General features: G+C 51.4%; 1 protein-coding gene across 1 annotated transcript in view; it reads left to right on the top strand.

Annotated features, from left to right (window-relative positions):
* The window catches only part of grin2da (glutamate receptor, ionotropic, N-methyl D-aspartate 2D, a), a 65,827-nt gene extending 45,827 nt beyond the window's left edge, over window positions 1-20,000 (top strand). The window contains exons 10-19 of the mRNA XM_086171456.1: window positions 1,977-2,130; window positions 2,552-2,677; window positions 4,586-4,698; window positions 5,222-5,338; window positions 5,689-5,849; window positions 6,456-6,525; window positions 7,107-7,224; window positions 10,705-10,766; window positions 11,739-11,909; window positions 14,649-20,000. Coding sequence (XP_086027582.1) covers window positions 1,977-2,130; window positions 2,552-2,677; window positions 4,586-4,698; window positions 5,222-5,338; window positions 5,689-5,849; window positions 6,456-6,525; window positions 7,107-7,224; window positions 10,705-10,766; window positions 11,739-11,909; window positions 14,649-17,771 — 4,215 coding nt within the window. The 3' untranslated portion in view covers window positions 17,772-20,000. The remainder of the gene's footprint in view (window positions 1-1,976; window positions 2,131-2,551; window positions 2,678-4,585; window positions 4,699-5,221; window positions 5,339-5,688; window positions 5,850-6,455; window positions 6,526-7,106; window positions 7,225-10,704; window positions 10,767-11,738; window positions 11,910-14,648) is intronic.
* The last annotated feature ends 885 nt before the right edge of the window (window positions 20,001-20,885 follow it).

Below are 20,885 nucleotides of genomic sequence, written 5' to 3'. Positions count from 1 at the left end.
GCAAAGGAACCCTTGTTGACAGCTAGCTGAGGAACTCTTGTTGACAGCTAGCAGAGAAACCCATGGTGAGGGCTAGCATAGGAACTCTTCTTGACAGCTAGTATAGGAACCAGGTGGACAGCTAGTGAGGACCCTTGATGAAAGGTTGCGTCAAAACCCTTGTGGAAGGCTGGCAAAGGAACCTGCGTTGATAGCTAGCATTGGTACCTTACGGACAGCTAGTATTGGTACGTTACGGACAGCTAGCAGAGGGACGCTTGTGTACAGCTAGTACTCCAGACTCAAAATTTAGACAGAGGTATGCTAGCTGCTCGTTCTTCAGGCTAAGCTAAGCAAATATAAACCAACAGGAAACTTTCATAAAAGCTAAAGTACCCAGAAAATGGTACCGTCCACCATGAAAGGGATGACACTATTTGCATACCCGCTTGTATGTGTGTGTGTGTGTGTGTGTGTGTGTGTGTGTGTGTGTGTGTGTGTGTGTGTGTGTGTGTGTGTGTGTTGGCAGACACTCATGGCCGCTTCCATGATACCGATCCCAGTGTGTCGGTCGGATTAACGCCTCTGTGCTAACATGGCATTGACGTGAAATGCAAAACGTCAAACTTTGTGTGTGTGTGTGTGTGTGTGTGTGTGTGTGTGTGTGTGTGTGTGTGTGTATGTGTTCTGTCAATGCTGACAGCCGTAGAAAAGAATACTTATGAATGGCGGAAAAGTCCATTTAAAGGCACGTCCTTATTCGAATTGTCTCACACACACACACACACACACACACACACACACACACTCACACACAAACACACACACACTTTTTTTTCTCCTTCGCGTCCACCAGCACTGCGTTCACGCTTGTCCATCAGAAAACACCACTGATGTTGGTGTTAGCCGGGCGGCGCTAATCCGATTGTACATTATATGCTAACACCCGCCGCTAGCCCCCTTCCTGCACATCTAATCCCTGGATGCCACTTTGGGCTTCTAGTGGTCCCCAAACGGGCCGCCATGTGACAAGAAAGATTAAAAATAAGTATTTAATTAAGAATAATAATACTTTTGTTCTAATTCACACGGACGCCATCTAATCTGCGAGTGGGCGGGATTAGGATCAGGGGATTATTTCCTTTGTAGGACGTGTAACTCTTTCTTTTCTCTTGGATCCTTGAATCGTGCGAGGGGATATACAGGTGTCTGTAACGCCGCCGTCTGGCGAAAGGTGGTTGTTTCCAACACTGGAGTTTGGATACGTTCTGAACGATAGCACAAAAACACCACGACACACACACACACACACACACGCCTGTCAGAAAGTCATTATGTTGTTTAATTACAGTGCCAGGCGCTCCTGGTTTGTTTCCTGTCACCCAAGGCGGACGTTTTTCCAGCGTCTTCTAGAAGCCTTGCTGGGTTGCAGGAACCTTAGAAGCCATGACATACATGTGTAGAGAACTCCAAACATCTCAGACTCCTGGGGTCATCAGAGGTTTTGTCACAGGGATCTGCATACGTCTCAGGAACGTCCAACCCTGGGAACCTCAGGGTTGAGGAGCACTGTTCTCCGGTAGAACCTCAGGAACACCAATCCCTTTATCTGGTCACCATTTGGACGTTGAATCTTGGAGACACTGTATCCTGGGGAACACTACACTTTTGGGAGAACCTTATCGGAGACCAGGCCATGCGAGCTTGAGGGTAGAAGATACAAGAACATCGGGAACGGAGGACCTTGAGAACATTACCGGGGAACATTAGACGCTGCTAATCGTGTAGCAACAAATCTGCTGTTGTCTTCTAGAACCCTAAAAGAGACCTGAAGTGGAACCAGAACTCATAGGGGTGAACTTTGGGTCTCCAGGCAAGTCTTACTTGACCGTCAACTGTTCTCCAGGAAGTAGACCACTCACATGCTGGTCTTTGGGTTAAATTGGGATCAGGCTGACTTCCTGTTTCCTGTTTCTTGCTTCCTGTTTGCCTCTAAGGTGGTCTCCAACCGGGCCGACATGGCCATCGGCTCGCTCACCATCAACGAGGAGAGGTCGGAGGTCGTGGAGTTCTCCGTGCCCTTTGTGGAGACCGGGATCAGCGTCATGGTTTCCCGTAGCAACGGGACCGTCTCGCCGTCAGCCTTCCTGGGTGAGTTGCCCAGAACCGCCAGGTGCCATTGGGGAACTAAGAAAAAATTTTTGGGGGGGGCAGGAAAATCCCTGGAGCTCCTCGAGGAGGTTACTTGAACCCCCAGTTGCTCCACCTGGTTCCCAAATTCAAGGCGTAGAACGGGTCGGGAGATAGACCGGATCAATAACAACCCGTATTGTTAAAAAAAAAAATTAAAAGAACCATTTCTTGTCCTTGTGCAAGTAGGCTACATCTGGTGCCTCCTAGGGCACTCCAGCCCCTCTTAGCAGGAGCGATGAGCTAGTGAAGTGCCAGCGGTGAGGTTCGAGTACATGGGGTCTTAATGAGAGGAAAATGTGCATGTGTGTGTGTGTGTGTGCATGTGTGTGTGTGTGTGTGTGTGTGTGTGTGTGTGTGTGTGGGCACGTGCACCCCTCAGAGCCCTACAGCCCAGCGGTCTGGGTGATGATGTTCGTGATGTGCCTGTCGGTGGTCGCCGTCACCGTCTTCATCTTCGAGTTCTTCAGCCCCGTGGGATACAACCGCAGCCTGCAGAGCGCCAAGAGTGAGTCGTCGCCGCCGCCGCCGCCGCCAGCGCACCAATCAACACACTCTTCCCACAGGAGAGTGAACAAACAGCCACTGGCTTTAAGAAGTAAAAAAAAAAAATCACTTCTGATTAATAAATGAAGGAGAGAAAAAAAAAAATGGAATAAATATTTTTAATTAAAATTGAAACTGAAGGGAAAAAATGAATGAAATGAGAAAAAAAAATGAAGAGGATGAAAATCAACAAATATGGAAATAAAAGAAATCCTGAAATAATTTGGAAATGATCCAGAGATTAAAAAATAAATGAATGAATAGATACATGTATGTATTCATAAATGAACAAATGAATGACCAAAATCATAAATCGATACTTAAAATACCAAATAAATGAATGAATACATACAAAATTAAATCAATTGATACATAAATCCACAAATGAATGAATGATTGGCTGCATAAATAAGTAGATTAAGTCATTCATGAATGAACAAAAAAACGAGAGACCAAATTCATGTTTACATCCATGAAAGAATGAAGGCAGGAATCAATAAAAACATGAATTGACGCAAACAAACAGGGACAAATGAATGAAATCCATACATAATAATAAATAATCCATAATAAATAACTGAGTGAATTCATAAACAAATGAATGAGTGAATTTATCCCACCTTCCTCGCCCGATAAACAAGAAGCAGCCGCTTGGAGTCGCAGCAAATCGCCGTCGCCCCCCCACACACTCTTTAAATATTTACGACCTGCGTAGCGCGGATGGAGGCTGCGGATTCAAAACTTCGCCCGAGGAACTTTTAATGCAGCAAAGCCTGCGAGACAGTAATAACATAGCAATAAGATGGTAGCAACCCGGCGGTATGGAAATCACATTAGCCAGTAATACCATAATAGCGTTGCTTATAGAATGATAGAATAAATATGCTAAAATATTAATACTAAGCAACAATAAGGCTAACAAGAAGTTAGTAACAAAATAAAAATGATATATGAATAAGACAAGGTAATACCAAGGTTCACATTTTCAATAAACTTTAATAAACCAAAAAGTTTTTTAAAGGTTGTTAATAATGGGGCTACGAATACTGAAGATGCAGTATTTGCTTTAAAAAGTATTACAGATGAAGTATTTGCGGTAAGAATGCTGGTAGAGAAGTAAAGAGGAGGTCGGAGGGAGTTTGTCCCTGTTTTTGGAGACAGAGAAAAAGCATCAGGGTGCAGACTGGTGCAGGACATGTATGCTCGCTGTGAGACAGTGGTGAGGTGTGCTCTTGGTATGACAGAGAAGTTCAAGGTGGAGGTGGGACTCCATCAGGGGTCTGCTCTTGTTTTGCAGTGGTGATGGACAGGCTGAAGGATGAGGTTAGACAGGATTCTCCATTCACCTTGATGTTTTCAGATGACATTGTGATCTGTAGTGAGAGCAGGGAACAGGTTGAGGAAAATAGTGGTGCTCTGGAAAGGACAAGGATGAAGGTTAGTCATCGCAAGGCAAAATATAAGTGTGTGAATGAGAGGAACCCGAGTGGAACAGTGAGGCTACAGAGAGTGGAGACAGAAGGTTTTTTAAGAAGGTAGGGTCAAGAGTCCAGAAAAATGGAGAAAGTTGAAAACTGTCAGGGGTGATGTGTGTCAAAAGAATATCAGCCAGAAGGAAAGGAAAGCTGCACAAGACAGTGGTGACACAAGAGAAGACCTGTGGTTTGGAGACCGTGCGACTGGAAACAGCGCTGAAGGTAGCAGAGATGTTGAGGTTCCCTTTGGGAGTGACCAGGATGGATAGGATCAGGAATGTGTCCATCAGGTGGACAGCACGTTAGATGTTTTGGAGAGAAGGTCACCTCCCAGAACCTTCTGGAACACTGGCGTCGATTGATTACCTGACAGCATTCTTGTGTCGGCTCTCCAGAATCCGGCGGGTCCAAGTTCACCATCGGGAAGTCGGTGTGGCTTCTGTGGGCGCTGGTCTTCAACAACTCGGTTCCGGTGGAGAACCCCAGAGGAACCACCAGCAAGATCATGGTAAACTCGGCGGAACGTGGCGTGGAAAATAAGATGGCAACAGTAGCCACGGACAACGACATGTACTTCATTATGAAGGAATGGGTTCTTCTCATAGATGATTCCAGGACAGGATGTACTTCCTGTCCAAAATGTCCCAATCAGGAAGTAGTTGGTTACTGTTAGTCACAACAAAACAGCAACAATTGTCAAACCAACAATGACATCAGACTGAAGTACACACAAATACTGTATTACCTAGTAGAGCACCAAAAAAACTACCCTACCAACAACTTGGCACACTGTTGGTGGTTGATGGTACCAACAGAGTGGTACCACCACACTGAAGTACCAACAAATACAAACTTGAGTACCAAGTACTGGACCCTTAGTACCAACAAACACCAAACAGAAGCACAAATGAATGAAACTCCGTGAGTTGCCGTCGCAGCAGTGTTGTTTTTAAACACCCGAGGGTTCATTTGAGAAAAGGGGATTGTGAGTTTGCACCGACAACTGACAGGACCTGGTCGTCGCCCTGCAGGTGCTGGTGTGGGCCTTCTTCGCCGTCATCTTCCTGGCGTCCTACACGGCCAACCTGGCCGCCTTCATGATCCAGGAGGAGTACATCGACACTGTGTCGGGGCTGTCCGACAAGAAGGTACCCAACTTTTGGAAGTTCTCAAAGGTCCCTGGGTGTTTCAAGGAGGTGCTGAGAGAGTCTGTGGCTCCCAAGAGGTGGGGTATGATGGGGTTCCAGAAGGTCCCAGAAGGTTTCCTCTGATTCCACAGGGTTCCTTTTCTTACTTCAGCCGTAAGGCGGTGCAAAGCTAACTTGCTAGCTTCTCGTGCTAACTGTTTGTGCTAACTTTTCAAGCATTTTTTTGCCAACACATTTTTTTTTCCGCCAATTTTTTGGCCAGCTTTTCTCGCTATCGTTTTTTGCTAACATTTTTTCGCGAACCTCCTCCGAGTGTTTTGTAAGCGTTCTCCGGTTTCCTTCCGTTCCAGTTCCAGCAGCCGACAGAACAGTACCCGCCGCTGCGCTTCGGAACCGTTCCCAACGGCAGCACGGAGGAGAACATCCGCTCCAACTACCCCAACATGCACCAGTACATGATCCGCAACAACCAGAAGGGCGTGGAGGAGGCCATCGACAACCTGAAGACCGGGTAGGTCGCTTCCTTCGGGGACAGGAAGTGAGGTTCCCTCATCTTCTCAGGACAAGATACACACTCGGCAAGTTTGAAGTGTGTGTGTTGCGGGGGGGTTCTAATGCTAAATGACACACACACACGCACTGACGGGCTGCAGATGCAGTTCTTAGCAGATTTGACGAAGCGTGTTATTAAAACTCCCATGATGCATTTCTTTTTATCCTCCAAATTCTCTTTCTCATCTCCATCGCTCGTCCTCGACCGTTCTTCTGCTTCCTGGACTTAGCTCGTCCACCTTCACCTCCACGTTCCACCCGTCATTCTCCACCTCCCCTTCATCTCTTCTTCACCTCTTTCTGACGCCGTCCTCCTCCAATCACAGCTGGCCGTCTGTATTTCCTCCCTGTGTAATTACCACGTAATTAAACTGCTATTACAGAGACGATACCCGCAATGCTAACTAAGCGAGTCGGCTAATTAGGCCGCGGCGGTTTAATTGATTTTCTCCCCAATTAACGGTAACAATTGAGAAAAATAATTTCGGAAACGGAACAAGTTAATGAGGAACATAAAATAACCGTGTGCTCAGACTAAAAAAAAAATGCGCCCGCTCCCCCGCAGGAAACTGGACGCCTTCATCTACGACGCGGCGGTCCTGAACTACATGGCGAGGAAGGACGAGGGCTGCAAGGTAACCAATGGAGACCATCTCCTCGCCACGGGCGAACAGCGGGGGGAACCAGCCGAACCCATCCAGGGAAATCATAGCGGGCTCTTCCCCCCGCCGAGGGCTAACGATGTCATTACGGCACGATGGCGCCATTGATTTGTGTCCCCGTGAGGAACCCGCATGGTTCCCATGGCGACAGTGAGCCCCCCCGCCCGCCAGCTTCTGTTTCCACAGGAGGCCGTTAGCTTCATCGACCCGATGCTCCGGGATTTCTATGACACCTTGAACGTCTCCTCTAAAACGGCTAAATGTGCAGAAGGTTTTTTGCTAGGCTACGCTAATTCTGTTGACAAAGTTTGGGAACGGTTAGCGGCTAGCTACCTTTCAGTCATTCGAGTTCCATATCGTGCGCCTTCTTTGCTGGAACTCGAGCCACCTCCGATGTTAGCATCTTGATTACCAGCATGGCTTCTGTTGGACCACTAAAAAAGCGATACTCATCAAATCCCCTTCGGATAATTAGCTGCCGGTTGATGCTACTTCCTCACAAGATGGCGCCAATGGTGACCTCACTTTGATGTCGCCTTTGTTTTCCCGCCCAGGTGATGACCATCGGCTCCGGGAAGGTGTTTGCGACCACCGGCTACGGCATTGCGCTGCACAAGAACTCCCGCTGGAAGAGGCCGCTGGACCTGGCGCTGCTGCACCTGGTCGGAGATGGTACGACGGGGAAAGGGGTCCATCCAGACTGGTAACTGAGTTGAACCTGGTAACCAACTGGATGTTTCTGGTTGGCGGCACCATCGGTGCATCTGTCCAAGGAATGCAGGTCTGTAAAGAACATCCGCTGAAAAAGAACTACGTGTCCTGACTCGTAGCGTCAAGCCTTCTTCCGGAACTTTTGTTAGTTTGTCAAATGACCCGGAGTTCTGGACCGGCACGTTTGGGTTCTTTGCTTTGGTCATTTTGCCCGAGGTAGCTGGTCTGTTTTTGTCAAACGTTTCTTCTCGTGGCAACTGAGAGTTCGAGATGCCTTCAGTTGGTGAAATGTCTTCAAGGGAAGAAAATCAAGTCCAGCTACCGGGAGAGGCAACTGACAAAAATTAACCTGGATGACTGAGAACATCCACAAACTAGTTAGTTATGTTCTTTTGGGGTGAGCTAACAGGCCACATACCCGGATGAGTACATATCCTGGTACAGGAACTACAGTCCTGGTCCTGGACTTACAGCACAGTAACCAATGTCCTGGCACTGCAGTCCTGATGCCACAGGACTGAAACTACAGTCATGATACTGGAACGTCAGTCCAGGGACTTTGGTCTATGAACTACTGTCCAGGTACCACATTCCTGGGACCATATCTGGCATCTACAGTCCCAGTTCAACAGTACTGGAACTGTCGTCTAGGAGTTATAGTCCAGGAACTACAGTCCAGGTACTTTATTCTGGGACTATAGTCTTGGAACTGTGGTCCAGGTTCTTCATTCCTGGGACCGTAGTCTGGGAATAACAGTCTTGGTACCACAGTCAAGGAACTACAGCCCTGCTACTACAGGACTGGAACTTCTTCTTCTTCTTCTTCTTCTTCCTCTTCTTTCGGCTTTTCCCTTCAGGTGTCGCCACACCGAGTCAACTTTCTCCAACTCCCTTCATATCCTCTCTCACTACGTCCATAAATCTTCTCTTTGGTCGTCCTCCAGACCTCCTGCCTGGCAGCTCCAATTCCATACTACAGGACTGGAACTATATTCCTGAAATTATTGTCCTGGTACTCCAGTTCCAATTTCGAGAAAGAGGAGAGAGACTGAGAGAGAGAACGAAAGATGGGGAACTTCACCGTTCGCCTTAATCAGAGGTGCATCGGTCAGAGGCAGGAAAAGTGAAAAATAAGGATGAAACATAAAAGCTGGACTAGACTGTGAAGAAGAGGAGGAGCAGCACCGCAGGGAGCGAGGAGCAATTCTAGTGTCAGCAGGGAAATGGAGATAATGATGAGTTAAAGAGAGAAAAATCATGAAAGGAGTTTTGACCTCCGACTCCTCCTCAGCTTTGCGACTCAGATGCCTTCATCAGCATCGCGAACCGTCAGAACCTTCACCTCCTGGACGCGGAGGTATGACCGCAGACTGGAACAGCAGAGAGAACCAGCACCTCCTAGTGGATGCCGAATGGTGATGGGGTTCTTCCTGTGTGGCTTCGCCATGTTCTCCCCTGGGAGGGTCGTCTCTCCAGGAGTCTCCATCTTCTCCCCAGGAGGCTCCTCTTCCTTCTGGGGGACAACGATCCAGCCTGCCTGGATGCTTGGAGTTGCCAAATTCCCCCGAAGCTGCAGGTCCATTGATCCTGCTACTGGTGGCAAAAGGAAGGAGAAGGTCCGACATGCAATCTCCTCGTCCGACGCTCTCGTTCCAGACCTGCCCATCACATGTGACCCCCCAGAACCCCGACCCCACCATGCTGGACCACGCCTGGAACAGAGCACCTCATTTCCCGGAGATCTGGCCCAGATTTACGAGCCTCCTGAGTGCTGAAGTGACGCGAGCATTATCGAAATTAAAGCCGTATATTAGCGTCAGGGTGGGGGTGGGGAATGAGGCTGGAGACCAATCAGAACGCAGTGGAAGCGCAGAACTAGAACCTTAACCCTTCAACCCATCAAAATAAAGGCGTGGTAAGTGATCAAAGTAATCGATTCAACCGGTTTGGGTTGAGATGACCAAAGTGTTCGTCAGGTTCTAAGTCTGATTGTCTTGAGTTGTTTGGGTTCCCCTGGTTCTCTTGGTTCTTCAGGTACACTTTGTTCCTCAAAGAGTCCAAAAACATCAGGACCCTTCCCTGTATCCCCGCAGCTAGCTTAGCATCTGGAGAGGCGTAGTAAGTGATTTGGATGAGATGACCAAAGTGTTCAATCGGTTCCAAGTCTGATTGTCTTGAGTCGTTTGGGTTCCCCTGGTTCTCTGGGTTCTCCAGGATCACTTTGTTCCTCAAAGTGTACCCTTCCCTGTACCCCTGCAGTTAGCTTAGCATCTGGAGAGGCGTAGTAAGTGATCAAAGTAACCGATTGAACTGGTTTTGGTTGAGATGACCAAAGTGTTCGTCAGGTTCTAAGTCCGATTGTCTTGAGTCGTTTGGGTTCCCCTGGTTCTTGAGGTTCCCCAGGTACACTTTGTTCCTCAAAGAGTCCAAAAACATCAGGACCCTTCCCTGTACCCCCGCAGCTAGCTTAGCATCTGGAGAGGCGTAGTAAGTGATCAAAGTAACCGATTGAACCGCTTTTGGATGAGATGACCAAAGTGTCCGTCAGGTTCGAGTGTCCTGAGTTGTTGGGGTTCCCCTGGTTCTCTGGGTTCTCCAGGTTCCTCAAAGAGTCCAAAAACATCAGGACCCTTCCCTGTACCCCCGCAGCTAGCTTAGCATCTGGAGAAAAACCAGGAGTGAACGTTAGGATAGGAAGTAGCTGGAAATGGCGGCGTCTACCCTCGAGGGAACAGGAGTCCACTTCCGGTTGATTGACAGGGTGCCGGTCCGCGGATGAAGCCGATTGGCCGATGCAGGTTGCCGCGGCGCCGGCTTCAAAGAGGCCACTCGGGGCGCCGGACGGACGGAGGAGGCAGAAGAACGAGGACGTTTGATGCGATTGTCCAGATGAAGGAAAGGCCCGCGGAACCTCGGGCGCCAATCAAAACAGGAAGTAGCGCCGATGAAAGGGAAGCGTCTTCACATCCCGGCAGCCGACGATCTTTTGCGTTTCGTTATTTTTCTCTTCACGCGAGGACGCCTTTTTGTTTTCCGACTTTAAAATCACCTTTTGGGGTTCGACGTCCCGCCGTCCTGGAGGGTCGAAGCGCCACGTCCGGAGACGCTTTGCCGAAACACAGATTCACAAAACACGAAAACAAGATGGACTCGTCTTTACCAAACACAAAAGAGGTTTTTCTTTTCTCTTCATTTCTCCGTCTGACGCCGAGTTTCGTCATCTCTCGTTCTCGCTCCTCTTGTCTTCTGCCCTCTTTCGCTTGTTTTCTCGTTCTTTCAAAGGTGTCACGTCTTCCTTCCTTCCTTCCTTCCTTCCTTCCTTCCTTCCTTCCTTCCTTCCTTCCTTCCTTCCTTCCTTCCTTCCTTCCTTCCTTCCTTCCTTCCTTCCTTCCTTCCTTCCTTCCTTCCTTCTCACTCCCTCCGTCTCTCCTTCCATTCCAGATGTGATCGACATGTTGGAGAGACTCTGGCTGTCGGGGATCTGCCACAACGACAAGATAGAGGTGTGACACACACACACACACATACACACACACACACACCAACATGCACATTCGCAGACACACACACATAAACATGCACACTCACACGCTCTCTTACACACACACACATGCACACTCACGGACGCACGTACACACATATACAGACATACAGATTCACACACACATTCGCAAGCACATACACACATTCACACACACAAAACACAGACACACACACACACATTTACACACACACACACACACCAACATGCACATTCGCAGACACACACACCCACACAGACTCACACACGTAAACATGCACACTCACACGCTCTCACACACACACAAACACACACGCACATGCACACCCACAGACACACGTACACACATACACAGACATACAGATTCACACACACATTTGCAAGCACATACACACATTCACACACACAGACAGACACACACAGACATACGTGCGCATTCACATGCACAAAGACGCACACATGCACAGGCACACACACACTCACAGATATACCTATATACTGATTCATGTACAGATTGAAACACACACATCGAGGTGTGAACCTGCACACACACCGAATGACATAAACATTGATACATACATACACACACACACTGATACATAGAAACACACACACACACACACACACACACACTGATGCCCTTATATACTGATGCATGCACACTCAGATACACACACACACACACAAAAACATACACACACTTACAAGCACACGCTTACACTGTTACACAAACATGCACACAAATGTACTCACACTCACATTTATACACACACACTGATACACCGATACAGTAATACACACACACACACACACACACACACACACACACTCGTCTGACAGCTGACCCCTTCCATCACAGCACAAACAAATTGCATCGCTCGTTCATCAAAATCCCTCTCATGAACGCGGCGGCGGCCCCGACCCCCCGGCTGACCCCGTGACCTTTGACCCCCAGGTGATGAGCAGCAAGCTGGACATCGACAACATGGCGGGCGTCTTCTACATGCTGCTGGTGGCCATGGGCCTCAGCCTGCTGGTGTTCGCCTGGGAGCACCTGGTCTACTGGAAGCTGCGTCACTGCGTCAAGCGCTCGGGAGGGATGGACTTCCTGCTGGCGCTCAGCAGGGTGAGACGCAGGGGGCGGGGCTTAAGGCACGGGAGGGAGGGAGGGGGCGGGGCTTAATGCCTGGGGAAAAGGGGCGGGGCTTCTCTCCTGTCAGTCAAAGGAGAGGGGGAATGAATGGGCAAACAAAAAATGAATAATCGTTAAAATGAATGAATTAATGAATGAACGACTGAACAAATGAATGATGAGTGAATTCATGAATGATAGATTGAATGGTTGAAGAAAACAATTGACTAAATCAGTGAATGAATGAGTGAATTACTAATAGTAACATGATTGGATGATTGAACAACATACAAATAAGTGAATGAATCACCATAATAGACATGAATGAATGGAAAAAGTGAGTGAAATATTTAACATGAATTGATGAATGATCGCAGAAAACAAACGAATGAAAGAGTTTATTAGTGAATGTATTAATTAAACAACATAATTGACATGAATGAATGAATGAATGATGAGTGAATTCATTAATGATTCCTTAATTCCTTCTATTCCTTCAATAAATGGAATTAAAGAATTTCTTAATTCCTAAATAATAGTAGTTCATTAATGAATGAATTACTATTATTAACATGATTGAATATTATTAATTATTAATATTATTATTGAAGGAATTAATTAAACAACATAATTGACATGAATGAATAAATGGGTGAACAAACATACAAATAAATGAATTAGTGAATAATGAATGAATGATCGAAAAAGCAAACAAGTGAATGAATGATTGAGTGAATGAATAAATATAATCAACATGAATAAATGATTGAACAGAAACAAATAAGTGAATGAATGAATGAATGAACAAACATTATTAACATGAATAAATGAATCTTCACTTCATTTAATGAATGAATAACAAACCGTTCTTTTATTTGATATTCTTTTCATTTCTCTATTTTTTTGCTATATTTTTATCCAAACCCCTTGTTTCCAGAATCTGCCGAGTCACGACTCCACACACACACACACACACACACACACACACACACACAGAGTCTGTCTTAACCCTTTCACGTCTCACCTCCCATTATTTCAGAGTTGCTGAGTTTGATTGACAGGTCCTCCCGTCCTGTCAAAGGCGCCGTGGCGACGCTGCCGTTGCCATGACGACAGCCATTGCTTTATTTACGTGGTCCAACAAGGAGACAGAGGATACAAAGACGGGACCTCGTAAACGTCAGCGGTGATTTAGTGCCGAAGCTCAGCTTTTAGAAGGCAAATAAATAAGAAGTTACAGCGTGTAAACACTTTCACGGTACGTTTATAAAAGGAAGGAAGAACCTCACAGCGAGAACATGCCAGCTTCCATCAGGACCTCAAGGTTCTAGCGATGGATTTAGAGAAGAAGATCCTGACCAGGCAACCTTCTGACCGTGTTTTTATACAACAAGAGCCTCCTTCTTGTATAAAGATCAATAAAAGCAGCGTCGTCTCCAGCAAACCCCTCCATCCTGGAGAAGCTTTAGCTTTAGCCAAAGCTAGTCGTTTTCTACGGCATTTTAATCCAAATTAATTTGGCCCAAACACCATCTGCTCCTCCTTCTTCTTCTTTTTAGTCTTCTTCTCGTCTGAGAAAAAAACAGAGACAAACAATCATTGGCTTATTTGTTGTACGACAAAATAGCTTTCCCCACCTGTCGCTCTCCCGTTGTTTCCTGCTCCCCCTTCGATTGTCGCTCCCGCCGCTATCGGGAAAAAAAATCCTTTCAGCCGAACGCCGGTGGTTTGTTTCTGACGGCGGCGGAGAAAAAAAATTGACCCGCCGGGAAAACTCGTTAACGGCGGACGGCGGGCGCCGCCCGTCATTACAAGATGTCGGACGTGTCGGGCGGCGACGTCGGCGATGGAGGCGAAACCGCCGAGATGCCATCGATTTTCTTTCCTCCACAGCCTCCTGAGGCAGATTATCTTCTTTGTGAGAAGGACGGCGTTGAGCTGATGGGCGTCCGGTCCTCCGATTGGACGTCCTGTGGTCAAACAAAGGCAAACACGGTCGTCACACAATGGTGACATTGGTTTTCTAAACAGTGGACCTTAGCGGACCTTAGCAGACCTTAGCGGACATTAGCGGACCTTAGTGGACCTTAGTGGACCTTAGTGGACCTTAGTGGACCTTAGCAGACCTTAGTGGACCTTAGCGGACCTTAGTGGACCTTAGCGGACCTTAGTGGACCTTAGTGGACCTTAGTGGACCTTAGCAGACCTTAGTGGACCTTAGCGGACCTTAGTGGACCTTAGCGGACCTAAGTGGACATTAGTTGACCTTAGTGGACCTTAGTGGACCTGCTCCTCGGTCTGGACATGAAACGAGCCAGAGGAGGCTACATGCCAAGATGTAGCATGTAAATGGCAGACGTCGCGGTCAGTGACCACCTTCTCCGGGCAATCGGTGGCCGGCGGACCCGTCGACTTCACTCTTAGAGCAACTACCGCAGAAGTAGTGGGTACCAGTAAGAATATAAAGTGAAGTGCTTAATGGGGTTGAGGTTCTCCGGGTCACATCCCCGAGGGAAACCGAAAAAGAGCTCGGTCCAGTTAAGTCCTGAAAATGCAGCTCTTCGAAAACCGACTCTGGGAAATAGAGAAACGACTCCGAGGTCAAGATTCTCTCGCGAGGTCGTCCCCTTTTTTTTCGTAAAGGAAATGAAAATGTCCGCCTCCCTCCCGCTTCGGCGTCTCCGGCATGCCGCGGTCGCTCTCTAACCTCCCCTGTGTTGTGTTCGAACGCAGGGGATGTACAGCTGCTGCCAGTTCGAGGATGAGACGGCGCCGGCGGGCGGCAAGAACTCCCTCCCGCAGTACCACGCCGTCACCACCATGCCGACGGCGGCCCAGCAGCATCTGGTGACGGCCACCGTCAACAACACCACCGCCATCGCCATGGTCACTCAACAGCAGCAGAAGCACCACCAGAAGCAACCGCAGGGGCAGAGCTACACCGCCATGCTGCCCGGCTCTCCGCCCGCCACCGGGCACTCGGCCATGGCCCTGGGGCCGTCCAACAGCCCCTTGCTAGAAGGCCCCATGCCCTGCTCCACCTTCTTGCCCCGCCACGACCGCAGGCTCGCGGTGGTGGACCGCTGGAACCGGCCGAAGCCGGAGAAAGTTCTGAGCACCGGCGGCGGCGGCGGCGGCGGCGCGGGGGTCGGTATCGGCGGGATAGCGGGAGGCATCAGCGAGCTGCAGGCGCAGCAGCAGTACCAGCAGAACCTGGGGCAGCACTGGAAAATGCAAGGAGGCATCGCCGGGGGAGCGGACGGCAGCCTGGACGAGTACAAGCGCTACTACGGACCCATCGACCCCGAGGGGCTGGTGGCGAACTCGGACCCGCAGACGGGAGGAGCCCAGCAGACTCCCAAAGCGAACCCCAGGGGCCCCAAAGTCCCCGGGATGCCGAGGCCTCCCTCGAAGGGCCCGCCGCCGGCGCCTCACCTGATCCCCAAACCTCCCCCGCCGCTCCCGTCTTCTCCCAGGAGGCCTCCCTTCTGGCGGAGAGGAAGCCTCGCCCAAGCCAGGAGGAAGGGCTCCGGGGGGCCCCTCTATGAAAACATACTCCCGCTCGGGCGGCGAGGAGGCGGCAGGTACGGCGTCGGGGACGGCGCCGGAAGAAGAGGCCGGCGACTTCCGCCGCCGCCTCCCCTGCCCGTCCCGCTCTCCTCGCCGACGCACACTCCCACCACGCCGTCCTCCCCTTGCCGCTTCTACTCCACCTGCTCCAGCGCTTCGTCCTCCTCCTCCTCGTCCACCTCGTCCTCCTCCTCGTCTTCGTCCTCGCCGTCCCTCTCCCGCTCCAACTCGCCGTCCTCCTGCTCCAGCGAAAGCTCCTACAACTCCTCGCTGAGCTTCCGGTACCGAGCCGGGGATCGCGATTTCACGGCGGACGACGACTACGACTCCGACCAGCTGACGGAGGAGTCCAGCCTCCTGCTGGGCTCGCGGCGGAAGATCCGCTCCCGCCGCATGTCGTCGCGATCGCTGCCGTGCAGCCCGCCGCCGCCGCCCGTCCCGCCCAGGAAGCCGCGCCCGCAGAGGGACTACGGCCGCGAGAGGACGGGTAGCCAGCTGGCGCAGCTGCAGGAGTGGTGGGCGTCGTGGGGCGACCGGGACCGCGGGAGGGGAGCGACGGGTCAAGGCGACGGCGGGACGGGAAGGGAGGAGAAACGGCATCGCAAGGAAAGGGATCACGAGAAGAAGCGCCGGAAGAAGGGGCGCAAGAAGAAGAAGAAGGAGGAGAGGGAGCGGGAACGGAAGCGGCGCAAGGCGAAGAAGAAGAGGAAAAAAGACGACAAGATGAGGAAGAGGGAGCGGAAGAGGTCGGAGCAGGAGGGAGGCGAAGGCGACAAACGGGACGAGGGTAAATCCGGTATGCCCGAGTACCCGTCCTACCCGGCCTTGAGGCGCGAGTCCTTCCGGAAGAAGAGCGAGAGCTCCATCCGGAGTTACGGCTGGAACATACCGGGCGACGACGACAGGAAAGAGAGGGAAGACAAAGACAGGGACGACGGGAACGACAGCCGGGGGAAGGAGAGACACCACCGGCGGAGGAACAGCAAGCAGTACCACGGCTCCGGGAACAAGCCCTCCACTTCCGTCAAGTTCTGGGGCGGCAACCCGGCTTGCGACGCCATCCCTTCCGCCTTCCTGCCGCTCCTGCCGGTGTCCTCCAAGAGGAGGAAGAGCAAAAGCTCGGACCGGGACGCCGCCGGAGTGGAAGGCGAGAGGAAACCCCTGCTGGGGAGGAACGGCCGGGGCGAGATGCACTCCAAGGAGGGCTTGTCCTTCCACGAGTGGGAGTCGGACGACGACGAGGAGTCCGAGCCGGAGAGGAGGAAAGGCGAGCGCGGGAAACGCCGAGGCGGGACGACGTCCGACGACGAGGAGAGGGAACGCGACAAGGTGGTGGGGATCTACTCCGACGACGACGGCTCGTCGGGGGAGTTCGGAAAGTTCGAGCGGTACTGGGACGACCACGAAGGTCGGGCGGTGGGCGGGATCGGAGGCGGAGGCTGGTTTTTCAGCACCTACCCCTCCAGGGATAAAGCCGGCAGCATCAACAGCCGAGACGACCTGTTCCTGGAAAGGGGCGAGCGGTGGGGCGGCGGCGCCGGGGAGTGCGGATGGGGGGCGGACGGCGCCGAACGGGGATGGGGATCCGGGTCGCACTGGCCGGCGCCGCCTCTGACGCCGCCTCCCCCCCGTCGCTACTGGTCGGTAGACAAACTTCACATTCAGGACGAGAGGAAGGGCAAGCGCAAGTCGAAGGACAAGGGGCGGAGCCACGCCGCCTGCTCTTCCTGCCAGTCCCCGCGGCGCCACCCGCACGCCCATTCCTCCAAATGGGCCGGCGTCACCTCGCGGAGCCAGGAGGAGCTTTACCACCACTGCCGGGGTTTCGGCGGCGCCCCGAAGCCCAAACACGACTCCTCCTCGTCCTCCAAACCGGATCGCTCGGGGAACCCGTCCAAGTCCGGCAGCCAGTCCAACCTCAGCGTCCAGCAGCGGCAGCAGAGGTCGGAGAGGGAGCGAGATCGAGCCAGGCTGCCGTCCCCGCCTTCAAACCCGGTCCAAAATCTCCCGGCGCCGCTCCCGGCCCTCCCGGCTCCCCCTTCCGCCGTCCATCCCATCCACCCCCCGACCTCCTCCTCGTCCGTCTCGTCCCCGTCGGCGGTTTCGTCCACGCCGGGCGCTCCCCAGCCCTCCTCCATGGCTTCGGCGAGCGCCAAACTGCAGTACCACCGCTTGCGCTCGGCGCCGCAGAGGTTCCCCCAGTCGCCCCACTTGCCCCTGAAAGCCAAGACCCTCTGCTCGCGTCGGGGCTCGGCCCAGTTCTCCAGCGTGGAGAGCGAGGTGTGACGCTCCGCACAGAAAACTCCGAGTCCTTTTTCATCGAGTTCCGCACAAACGAGAAACGACAAACCGCCGATCGGAGTTTGGCGACGCCTTCGCTAAAGGGCCGGACGTCGGAGCGGCGCTTGCGTTCTCCGCGCCGCCCGAGGGCTCAGGACCTTCTCAGTACTGTATGCCTTTAACTACAGAACGGTGTTTTTAGTTCCCCGCCCCCCTTTCCGCCATTCTTCGCGACAAACTGTTTACACCCTCGCAGGACTGCGGCGCCCGACGGAGGCGCCTTTCGTCGCGTAACCTTCCCCGTCCCCGTCCACGCTCTCCTCTCGGCTCCTCCCTTCGATGTGATTATCGTGCGTCCGTGCTTTCGTTTCCATTTTCCGGGTTTCTTGTATTCTTGAACAACAGGGTAAGTCGACCGTGACTGATCTTCTACCGGCTCGACGCTAAAAGCCGAGCGCCAAACTCACGCCGAGCCCCGACACCGATCCGTTAGCCGCCGCCGCCGCCGCCGCCGCCAAACCCCACGATTACAAACGCACGGACACGTCCGCCGCTCCCGTCTGTTTTCTCGAGCAATACGCCGCCCGCCGCGCCTTCGTGTCCCGACATTTCGTTCCCCCTTTGAGACCTTTACTTTGCTCCTGTGTTGTTGTTGTTGTTGTCGTTGTTATTGATGGTGTTCTATATATTATCGAGACATGTTATTAAGTCTTAATACGATGTAAACACTGTGCCATACTACTCCGGCTTGAGTGCACATGAAAACATTCTCCGACAAACTACCTAACGACGGCGGCAGACGCCCGCATCCCTCCTCGCGATCCACCGAATGTAGAGAAACGCAAAATGGAAATGGTAGCGTTCGCGTAAGCTAACTCCGGAGCTAACTCCGCCCCCGGAGGCAATACCGCGCGACCAACGGGTCGACCCGGGGTTTGCGCGGGAGATTCGGCGCCCGGCTAGCCTGGCGGCGCTACGCGGTTCGGTCAGATAAGGTGACGGGCGGTCGCAGGGAAATATACCGTATACATATAGCCTTATGCTAACTGCTCCTGCCATAATGTTTCGCGTGGAGTACGAGCGTCCCCCGACCGGGATCGAACTGTGAGGGCGGTCGGAGTTGCCGTTTCGATGTCAAAGCGACTGTGCCTACGATGGATGCTAAGCTAGCTGGTTGAGAAATCCGGACGTACGGGAGACGCGGTAGCGCCTCCTGTGTGATTTTTCTTTTCTAAAGTACTCTCACCTTGTAAATGAGTAGCTAAGAGCTATCGCTTTTTAAAAACCCACGACGCGAGCGGACACCAGCACTTACACTCAAAGCACCCGGCTAGTTTGCGAGCTCGTCGGAGCCTTCGACTTTAGCCATTTAGCGTCACGACGTCGGACGCCGGCGGCGTTTTGACGGAGAAGCGAGAGCCGCCGGCGTCGCTCACCGCGCCATCTTTTCCATCACGGTCCGGCCACCTCATGTCGTTTGCCTGGAACTGCATCTGAGCCATGATCTACTTTAAAAGAAAAAAAGAAAAGAAGAAGAAAAAAAACAAAAAAAAACAAAGAGGCAGCGTTGGTTTTTTAACATACAATCGTGTCGAGTTTATCTACCTTTCTTTATGGGAAAAAAAAAACTATATATATTACAAATATATATGTATATATATTTGTGCCAGTGGGTAGTGTTAGGAAAAAAAAAAGGAGTTGTTTAGCATCTTAATATCGGGGGATATCGTTTCTCATTCCAAGTGCGTTACCAAGACGGTCGCTATTTCACGCGTTCAAAAGACGACAAGTCCGTCGCCGGCGTTTCGTTTTCGGCGGCCGAAAAACCCCCGGGACGCTCGGACCGGAGATCCGATTCAAACCGTGAGCCGCCGACGGGAAGCGGCGTCCAGAAAATACCGGCGTCCGGCCAACGGAAAATACCGCGGGACGTTTTTCTCTTTCCGATTTTTGTCCTCTCAGTTAGCCGCGTCGCGTTAGCGAACACCTAGCTTCTCCGCCGGTTCGCTCGCTTTTCTCCCCCCCCCCCCCCCCCCCCACGAGCCGGCGGTCCGAAACGAAAGCTCGGGTGTTTGTCGTCGTTTTCCGGAGGAACGTACGCTAACGTCCCGTCGCTCCGGCGGCGGGACGTTAGCGCCCAGCTAACCCCTCGTAGCGGGGCCGGCTAGCGTCGGGATACGAGACGCTCCTTCCTTACGGCGTGTCTTTTCAAGGGAAAAAAAAAAAGAATAAAAAGCAGAAGGATATATTTATTTCATCCAAAAAAAGAGAATTCTAAATATATATATATATATGATAGTATATTTGAAGATGCTACAATCTATGTTCTATAAGTTTGTCTACTACATTTACGTCGACGACTACGTCTTTACTTTGTCTGTCCGTCTTTCCTCGTCTGGATCCGCCCCGCCACCCTTCCCTTCCCCGCCGCCGCCCGGCTCCTCGCCCCCTCCGACCCCCCCAGCGAAACCAGAGACCAGTACGTAACTGTGTTTTTGCTCACCGACGACCGCCCATCCGCCTCCATCGGCTATCTCGATGTAGCTAGCAAAGAAAAAAACAAAAAAAAAACAATGAGCGAAAAGCCCGGGTTTCGACGGCGTGGCGACGTGGAGGGGTGCGCGAGTGTCTTATGACCGAGTCACTGTAGCAACGGCGCCGTGTGTGTGTGTGTGTCCACCTTGAGGGGCCTTGATTTACCTTATTTGTTTTCGAACAGCGATCGACTAATTAAAGCGGCGCGTCTCGCGGAGGTTGGGTTTTAGCGTCACTTCGTAGCTGTAGAAAAGGAGCCGCCCGCGTGGCGCTAACCACCGCTAACACGGTTATGTACATTTATACAAACACATCCTGCGCTGTTTGCCCGGCTGCTGCGCTCACACACAAAATAGGGAACGAAATCCACGACAAACTTGTCTTACTTTTACACTAAATAATATTATATATATATATATATATACACACACACATGTTAAGGGGGCGGGGCTACGTAGTTCCCAAAGGACACCCTTTTTTTTAAGTGTCTCTACGAATGAAAAGGAACAGAAACCAAAAGCGGTCGTCGTTTTCACGCCCGCCTCCACGCTCCCCCGATGGAGTCGCCGCTCTCGGGCACTTTTA

Source organism: Fistularia commersonii, chromosome 24 (assembly GCF_037954325.1).
Source record: "Fistularia commersonii isolate RoL2024-O1a breed Wild chromosome 24, RoL_Fcom_v1.0, whole genome shotgun sequence".
Lineage (NCBI taxonomy): Eukaryota > Metazoa > Chordata > Actinopteri > Syngnathiformes > Fistulariidae > Fistularia > Fistularia commersonii.
The sequence above is the reverse complement of the archived record's forward strand: the minus strand, read 5'-3'. Positions and strand labels throughout refer to the sequence as shown.